At 33.6% G+C, this 10,080-nt stretch overlaps 1 protein-coding gene across 2 annotated transcripts in view; it reads left to right on the top strand.

Moving 5' to 3' along the window:
• The window catches only part of LOC106872261 (cyclic nucleotide-gated cation channel beta-3), a 527,825-nt gene that overhangs the window by 387,733 nt on the left and 130,012 nt on the right, over positions 1-10,080 (top strand). For both annotated transcript variants that reach the window (XM_052968620.1, XM_014919185.2), the window contains one exon: positions 3,992-4,152. In XM_052968620.1, coding sequence (XP_052824580.1) covers positions 3,992-4,152 — 161 coding nt within the window. The remainder of the gene's footprint in view (positions 1-3,991; positions 4,153-10,080) is intronic.

Below are 10,080 nucleotides of genomic sequence, written 5' to 3'. Positions count from 1 at the left end.
AGAGGCATGGCGGGAGAAAAGATCATCATCATCATCATCATATATATATATAAAGAGAGAGAGAGAGAGAGAGAGAGGGGGGACCAGTCAAGCAGCACATCACGCTGTAATTCTTGGGCTGAGAAATCAACACTTAAAAGCCATAATTTTAAGGAGCGATAAGAATTTTTGAATAAAGGAAAATGGGTAGTGGTGGTGGGTAGGTACCGCCAGCGAGTAGAGAGGGCTCTTAATTGTAGATTTTAAATATTTGAGAGACAACAATGCGTCTTACATTGATCCCCAGGGGTCATATGGACCCCAGTTTAGAACCACTGATTTAAACAGTTTAAATAAAATAATGAAATCAGTGTAATTAGACATTTTTTGGACTGCTTCTTTCTGAGGATGGGCCTTTGCACCTGAAATATAAAGGTTTTTGTAAAACTTTCTGCATTGTTAGAAGCTTTCTATATTTCCCTTTTCTTTTTCTACTTATGTACTACAATGTTTCATGAAAACTACAATGCTTGCTCTTATTCGGTATAGTTTACTACACTAAACAGTTGGGAATTACTGAGAAAAAATTAAGTTTATTTGTTTATTTGCTATTACTAAAAAAGGATAACCTTACATTAAAACTAACTTTTTAAAGCCTGTATGGGAAACAATGTCATTTTAACCTTTGATATTCATTGAAACAGAGCCACTTCATCAATTCTTGTGTTTATGTATCATATCATTCATTTAATGGAAATCAGTGGCATGTTTTACTCAAGAGACGAAATGTTGCAATAAGTGATGATGTTGATGACAATGATGTAAAAGAAAGATTTATATTGCACACTTAACAGTTCTGTTTAACAAAACACAATGTGTGTTTCTAGAGTTTTGTATATTTACAGAAGATGTTAAAAGCATATTATTTTGGAAATATCAGCCAGAATTCATGATAATTAAAGTTTCTGGCTTCCACTTGAAACCTGAGACAGTCAAATGTATTTTGACAGCTAGTATCAGTATGTTCCATATTTGGGGGACTGCAGTATTCTATACATTGTTTTCAGGACCATTATTGATCGGTTCTTGACAAAATTCAAATTAGTTTCTGAGAATATATTGAAAGAGATCAGTGAAGTAAGAATTAGAGAAAGATTGTTTTAGTGTATACACACATTTATTGATAATCAATGTGTACTGATCAATGTAAAGGATGCCTGTCTATTGAAGGGGATCTTGGAAGCTTTTGAATTCGATGCTGTTTTGAGGATACTGAATTGTTAATAATTGAAACTATGATCAAGTTAACGTGACCTTGGTCTGATCAGTGGCATTTTTTTTTTTTCTGATATATTTAATGTTATACAGAGTATAGTTGAGCGATTATCAACTTGGTTGATATGATATTTGAAAGTCGTTTCTTTTTAATGAAATAGCAAGATTTGTATGTTCAACTTTCTAATAGAAAAATACTTGTATCACATTACTACACTTTCATTGATTTACGAAGGGTATTTCAGCATGTTTAGCATGGGGTGTTATTGTCTATATTGAGGCAATATAACATTAGTCTATGAATAATATATGTTATAGTCATTATATGTACCTGAAAAAATTCTGGTTGGGGTTGGAAACTCTCCAAGTAACAACAGTTGGTGGTAGACAGGGGTGTGTTCTTTCATAAAAAAAACTTTTAGAAACACAAAACATGTTTCTAAAATATATGATGCTAGAAGCCCTAAGTCTTTTGGAGAAAATCTTAATGAAGTAGAGATGTCAGTAATCTCCATTTGACAATGATATTGATGTAACAGAAGAAAATGAAAAAGAATATTTCAATGCAAACTGCAGGAAAATATGGAAATAATTGCTTAAAAAAAGAAAATAATAGTAACTAATACACTTGAGAAGAAAATAGTCAATCTAATCGAAATAGCATAGGAAATGCTTAAACAAGTTGATAAATTTAAATATTTCAGAAAAGATCAAAGAAGCCAAATGCTGGATTGCATCAACTACAGCATCTTCAGTAAAATTAGACCCTGTCTTGAAGAATAAAAAATTGCAATAACCACAAAAATTCATTTAAGAGCCATAATAATTTTAACTGCACATTATGGATGTTAGATGTTGAAAGTGAGAAAAAGATCATGACCTTTGAAATGGAATGTTATAGTAAGATACTTCACATTCCATATACAGAACATCAAACAAACAAGATTGTTAGGAAAGAAATTCTTGGAAAGTCTGTGAACCAAGAAACTCTTCTATCAGTTGTCAAAAGGCAGAAAATGGAGTGGTTTGGTCATGTAACACATGACACCGTATTCTAGTGAATATGGTTTGTGCACAAACAAACTCCCAGTAAAAGGATAGGAAAATCACAAAGAAGGTAGCTTAGCAACATCAAGGAATGGATAGAAAGAGAGATGAAAGAAAGCGTAAGGTTGAAGGACAAAAAAGGAAGATGGAGAGAGGAGGTTGTGTCTCTTGTAATATACCTACAGACTTCTTAGGCTATGGATTTTGATTGATTGATATATATAAATGTAAAATATCTTTAATTTTGTTGTTTGTGTATTGCAGTAGAGTAGAAATCCATTTACATCTTCCCAAAAAATAAAGAAAGATGAATGCCTTATCCATAGATGCTTTTGATTATAGGTCTTCTTGAGCAGAATTTACCTAAGGCTAAACAATAACATCTATTTTTTTAAAAACTAAAAAGTCTGCAAAAACAAACTGTACATAAATAATCATTCAGATCAAGAAAATATAAAATAAACCAGCCATGAAATGAAAAATGCCTTACCAGAAATAAAAATTAAATGAAAACCAGTTAAAAGCTTTGTATTTAGGTCAAACTTTCCATTTTAGTTCCTTAGCTTTTAGTTTCTCTTTACAAAAGAAAGCCATTTCAGTGATATTATACATCTATGTAATTTCTGTATATTTAGATATTATAGCAAAAGAAGAAAAATGGCTGCTAAAAATAAATTCATTTCGTTAATTAGTGGATGTGAACAAAATGTTTGCAATCAAACAATTTTCTTAAGAATTATTTAAGTTTTTTTCTTTTTTTTTTTTCAATGTCATATATCAAATGATCAAATGCCAATTTATGCTGATATATTTTATCAAGTAGTTTACTGTTTATTCAAACTTGGTTTTAAAATGTATAACAAGGAGATACAGATACGCTTAAGCTTTTACTGTTTAAGACAGCAATATCTACTAAAGAAAATATGAATGAAATATTAGACATTTTGAAGAACTGGGATATGTAGAAAATGCAAAGAAGGAACATCAAATATACAATTTTAGAATGTGAAACTTTCTGGTAATTACTTTAAACTAATCTGTGAGGATGACCACACAAGGGAAATATTGGTTTGTACAGCGTCAAATAATACCAGAAAAGAGTGTCATTTAGTGTCTAAATTTAGTAAATAACCAAGCTGTTTTCTAATTACATGTTAAATTGTTGGATAGTGTTATAACTACTACAGTTACAACCACCACCATAATACAAATGTAGAAGAGCTTTATTCTAAAGAATAGAAAATATTTCTAGATGAATGTATTCCTTCAAAGCACCAAAACAAGATGAGAAGAAAGAAAATGATTATTGAAATTTGGATTCTATCAATGAACTGTTGTACAGTTTGTATCAAATTAATCATATAATTAAAATCCTTCTGGAAATTATTGCCTTCTTTCATATCCTACTATAAAAGAAAGAAGTAAGCTACAACTGGTTTCCTAATTTTTCTAATATAAATTCGTTATTTATTAATAATTTTGTATATAATTCTTTTCATATATTTTATTTTTCCATTACCATTTTAATTTTCCACACTGTTGTATACATGTATGAAGATCTACTCTGTTATGTATACTTGTATATGTGTGTATATATCAATAAGTGTATATTTATCTAGAAAGACAATTTTCCAGTTTTCCATAGTTAAACAAAGGTTTTCTAAGTCTAATTTTTTTTTATCTTTGACAGGGATGAATCTTTCAATTTGTCAAATGTTAGTCGGACCTTGAGTGAACAGATGCATGAATTGGTGCGTGCCTTTTCAAGTCGCACGCAAAGAGTGAAAGAAAAGACAACTCAGCCTCCCACACCAACATCATCATCACTCTCCAGTCTTGAGGTCCAGTCAGGTCAGTATTATATCTCATTATATCAACAGTTACTTAAAATAGTTATTCCATGTTGAATGCATGACAACTGGAATTAAAAGCAAAAGATATTTACTGTCTTGATTTCATTCCTTGATAGTTTATTTATGTAAAGGTAAAGTGTAGTTCTGGGGATAAAACTATCAACATACTGACTACTGTGATTAAACTTACAAGGGTGTTTTGTTCTGTGACTGAGCATGACATTTATTTCCAGTTGTTCGAATTTACCTTGCTAGAGAACAAGAACTTAGCCTCATCAGAAAGTTACCAACAATAAACTAGCCTCTTATTCACAGATCAATATATCTCATTCATTAAATGCTACAAAAGTAGACATGAGTGCCACTACAACAAACTCTTGGGATTTATCAAAGTATTTACCTTGTGTTACTGGCTTCCACATTGAAGATGACAGATTTATAAAAACAAAAATGCTCTCATCCACACTTTATTATCTTTGCCATTCATGATTATTTGTAACTGATATTTTTCTATTTCTGAAGCATTCTTGTTAATAAATGTTAAAGATATATTTGAATTTTTGAAATAATTTTATTCCAAGAGATTTCAATTGATTTCCAACTTATAAACCAACAATGGTAATAGTGGTAAATTATTGAGGTTTAACATAGGCACAAAGTCTCAAATCTGGAAAGAGGTTATACTAGATTTAATTGATTTAGTACTTGACTGGTACTTATATTATTGACCTCCTGAAGAATGAAAATAAAGTTGGACTGTCAGGATTTGACTGTAGAATGTAAAGAGACATAACTAAATACTAGAAGGCATTTTGTCCAATACTCTATCATTTTTGCCAACTTTGATTCCCATAACCCATCAAATTGTTGGGACATGACTGAAAGTATTGTTTTCACGAGGTATATCTAGTGCAAGTCAGTTTGGTGGAGCCCATTCGACACAGGGCTATACTGATGGTAAGATTTAGACATAGCATTGCAAATTAGTGAAACAGTAGTCAATTACATAATGCTTCCAACACTTATAACTCTAAGCTGCACATCCCTACAATAAGCTATTTGAGTTCTAAATGTTCCAGATATTGATGTAGTACACTCTAATAAATCCTTTTTTCTGACAGTCTAGCTTATCAGCCTACCCAACTGGCTGACATTTTTCTGTCTTAGACAGCTGTAAATTACTACTCTTCATCAGGAAATATATTTAAAGTGAGTGATTTCTCAAAACAACTTCAATCTGTCATGAATGGTTATGTTAAACCTATCCATTAAGGAACCAACTTTCTAAAATCCCTATTGATGTCTAATAAATTTCAAAATTATGTGGTAACAATATTTCTCCCAACTCAGCTAATAATGAGTCAGTTATTCTTACTTGTTCATAGTTCCCTCTAGAAATATGATCCACCGTGGAAGTGCAGTAATAGCATCCAGATCTCAAATTGTACCTTAACAACACTCTAATCTAGTAATGGCTACATTAGGGCTGGAAAAAAAGCAAGATAGTTGTGGCTGAAACACTTTGACCAAGGGTTATCTGAAGCACAACAACAATAAATATAGAAATGCTGAAATACTGAGAGGTAGAAAGGTTTGACTACTTTGTTATTGGTCACTCAATTCTACATGGTTTTCTAAAAGGTTATAGTTGTTATTTAGATTGTTGCACTTTAAATGGGTTTTGCACATAATACCTGTATAACCTTTATATTCATATATCAAGAATCATTTGAAAATGGCACCTTACAACTTGTACTTCATTAACCCTTCTGATACCAACCTGTTCAAGACTGCCTTGGTTCTAAGATATAAGCTGTGTTTTTAATTTGTAAATGACCATGCAAAGAGAGGTGACGAGAATGGCTCCTTAGTACATCATACAGTCGATACAATAAATATGAAAAGAATAAATGCGTATAAGTGCCAGAAGGAAAAGAGAGACACAACCGGGTAGAATGTTTAAGAGATTTTATTGATAGGTTAACATGTGTGTCTGTGGTGCATCCTGTATACATAATAGACAGGCCATCATGAGAACAAAGTGTGTGTGTGCATAGGCATGGATGTATGCATGTGCGTTAAGTACAGAGCATTGAAAGAGTCTATAATGTGAAGTTAGAAGAATGTTCAGACACAAGGATGATAAATACCATTCAACAATAGTTGAAATGCTGTATCAAGAAGTTGTGGCTGTAATGCAGAACCAGTTGAGGTACATGTCGTATGTGAAGTTGTGGCTACGATGCTGCTGCCGGTCACTTGGTACAGGAGTTCTCGCAGGTTGTATTTGCTGTTAACCATGGTGAAGTAATTCACGAACAGTGTTGTGTTGGAACCTGTGCAAGTGTTGCTGGTTGCTGTGTACGTAGAGAGATGATGTTGACGTTAGGACAAATGATGGAGATGGAGGTCATCGAATGTTGTTGGACGAAGTTGATGAGTCTCCATGTGGCTGCTGTTGTGTTGTCGCTGGAACTAGCTATGTCCTGTGTGGTCAGTGGCTAGACCTTAAAAGGTCTGGGACCAATGACCCCGAGATGTGGAGAAGCTGGAGTTTTTATAGGGAGCAGTCGGCTCAAACTGGGGTTTAGAACAGACTGTCTCACGTGACCTTATTTGAAGGCTGCAACTGGTTGGGTTGCATATTGGCGCACAACAGAGCAAGAGACAAATTGTGCCAATACCAACCAATCGGAGTAGTGGACACAACAGGGTCCAAAAGTGCGGCCGAAGGCTAGCTGTTATCTACTACGTCCGTAATTATGTATATATAACAGAGAGAGAGGAATTTCCCTCAAGTGTACAATTTAGCCAGTGAGCATTTCAGAGTGTTAAGCTTGATTTACCCAGTTGTTTAGTGCAGGCTTTGGATAATAAGATACAGTTATTATGATATGAGGAGGAGAGTAGGTAAATTTGAAAAGAGGTATTACATAGCTTTTTGCAGAGAAGCAAAAAACTGTTGAGGTAGCAATAGATGAGAAAAAAGGAGAAGAAACAATGCACCAGTATATTAGTGGTTGTCACATGCTGGCAAATGAACTGCCAATCAACTGAATAGGCTTCTTTTCTTTTTTTTTTCTGTTTCTTATTATGCAGTTTTGTAATTAGTCTAAGATGTTGTTTAGTCTCAAATCAGCCTACATTGACTGAGCCTATTACAAAAAACATCTTCATCTGTTTGGAATATCTGAGATTATATTATCTAGAGTGTCCTTCCTGTTTAAGATTTAAAGAATATTTGATTCTTGATTTGAAGGACTTGATAATACTATTCAGTTTGAAGGATATTTGGCTCCTATTTCTAGTAAATTGAACAATCTCATAGGAACTCTTTCAATGGCTCATACAGAATCTCTGCCAGTTGTTTGCGAAGTAGTAGCAGTGCTAACCATGTAAGCAATCTTGTGATGCGGACTACACTTAAATTTTACTGAAGCAGCAGCTGATTAGAGTTGAAGTATGTTTTGGTTCTAAAGATGAGAAGAAAGATGAGAAGCAGATGGTGCCTATAAGCAAATAACTTTGTTAGACTAATTTTGTACCAGTCACAATTTTAAGTTGATGTTGAGTATAATGACATTCTGTCCTAGAAAGTCATTAATCACTAGAATGTAATGTAGAAGAGCAGATCTCTAGTGGATCTAACTCTACGGAAATTACTAAAGGTTATTGAAAAGAGACAGTACCTCAAGATGATAAAAGAAGTGGTGATTTGATGCTAGCTCAGAAGCACACTGTTTGAAAATAATTGCAATAACACCATCAATACTGGTCACCTTGTTATATTACAGTAACCAGAGAAGTTTTCTTACTCAGCAATTCTATGCACATTGTAATGAAGGAGGTTGGATAGAAAAGCAAATCAAGAGCAGTTTTGTTATGTGAATGCAGTGTAGAATTGGAGGCAAAGTATCCAAAAAACATAGTTGCTTTATCAAATGGATCTCATTGTAGTTGAGATAGTTATGAGGATTCAGCAAAGTTATGAGAATGCATGACATATAATGCACAAAGGGATCCTTTTGAACACCGGTTCCACTTGGGGATGATAAGAAACTTACTCTAGATGTACATTTTCATATGAACCACTGGGATTGTGAGGGATATGAAGGAACTTATTGAGAAGGGTAGCCATTCACTTAACCATCTTGACTGTGTCATAGGGAAGAACACCTGATGTTAATGGTGATCAGGATAGAATTTGCTGAAAGGATGGGGGAGGGGATTATGTATAATGATGTGGAGTAATATGCTTCGTTTAAGGAGTGACCAAATAAATTTAATAAAAGCAAACTCTGATGACAGGTAAAAAAACTGGTTTTAGATGTGAAAAAGAGGTAACGTTTGTTTAATGATCTATCTTTAATCTACTACTACTACTACCACAAGCCCTATACTGGAGCTACAATTCTACTCTTGTAGTTACTACTACTACTACTGCTAGTCTAATAGCTGGTGGATGTATTAGAATATTCATGTGATCAAATCTCAAGCTCATTGATATGATGAAACTGCAATTATTTCTTCACTGTGTTGATGTTACTGCTGGCACTGCTGTTGTTACTACTACTACTAATACTGCCATTTTGCTCTCTTGTACTCAGAAAAAGTAAATAATTGCTTATTGCAAATGTCTGAAAGCTGACTGTTTTAACATTTCAGCTCTACTTTAGATTCCATTCAGTTTATTGCATATTAAATACCAAATAAAAAAACAAAAATTATTTCTGCCTCATGCTTAGACTCATTTGAATGATTTCTTCTCTACAGCAATCTTTTGTAAAAGGCTTCTCTGTTAAAGATAAGAAAAAGGTAATAACCAACAGTGTTTAAATGTGTGCATAGGTGCGATTGTGAAGTGCTTATGTGCACATGTGTGTTCTTGTCAATACTAACATTTAAAGATTAGTTTTTAAATGTTTAAATGCTAAATATAGTTTAAAAACACATAAGCGCACAATATAGAGAGTTGTAGATGGCTGATTTAATAGGATTCTGAAAATCTATAAAGTATGAAGAGTTTGTAGTTGTCACTGGTGCTGCACTGTACGCTTTGTCTGGCAATAATATACTGTGTCTCAGTTCACCTGATTGTAAGTGGTACTACAAAGAAATGTAGTTGAAAACCAAAACTAGGGAAAGTACTAAACTTGATGAATGTTTCATTGGCTTGCATTCTTGAGTTCAACTACATCCACAAATATGGTTAGAAGAAGCATTGTTTCCAAAATTACCTCATCTATATAACTGGGCAGACATAGCTATCAAGTTAAGCCTTTTTTTTTTTTTTTGCTTAATAACCGTGTAGTTCAAGGTTTGATCCCACTTTGTGGCACTTTTGTAAAATATCTTCCACTACCACCATCTTAAGTTGACCAAACCTTGTAAGTTATTTTGGGAAAATGAAAACTATTTGAAAATTTATTGTGGTTTTAAGTTCTACTCAAGTTCTTGATACCCTGGGCAAGTGTCTTTTACTCTAGCCTCACTTTGACAAATGCCTTGTCAATGAAATTTGTAGATGGAAACTGTGGAAACTGTATGGAAGCTTATCATGTATGCATATATATATATATATATATATAAGAGTATGAAGACCGGGAAAGCCCCCGGCCCATCAGGAATCACTGCAGAGATGCTCAAAATATCTGGCAGTGTTGGCTATAGCCTAGTCACCCGTATTACGAACCAGGTGATACACGAAGGAGTCATACCCTATGACTGGTGTAGCAGCATCATAGTCAACTGCTACAAAGGTAAAGGGGACGCTTTAGATACAAATAATTACAGAGGCATCAAGCTGTTAGATCAGGTTATGAAAGTTACAGAGAGGGTCATAGCCCAACTAATTAGGGAGCGAATCAATTTAGATGAGATGCAGTTTGGGTTCGTGCCAGGTAAAAGCACTACTGATGCCTTATTT

This window comes from Octopus bimaculoides, chromosome 1 (genome assembly GCF_001194135.2).
Source record: "Octopus bimaculoides isolate UCB-OBI-ISO-001 chromosome 1, ASM119413v2, whole genome shotgun sequence".
Classification (NCBI taxonomy): Eukaryota; Metazoa; Mollusca; class Cephalopoda; order Octopoda; family Octopodidae; genus Octopus; species Octopus bimaculoides.
The sequence above is the reverse complement of the archived record's forward strand: the minus strand, read 5'-3'. Positions and strand labels throughout refer to the sequence as shown.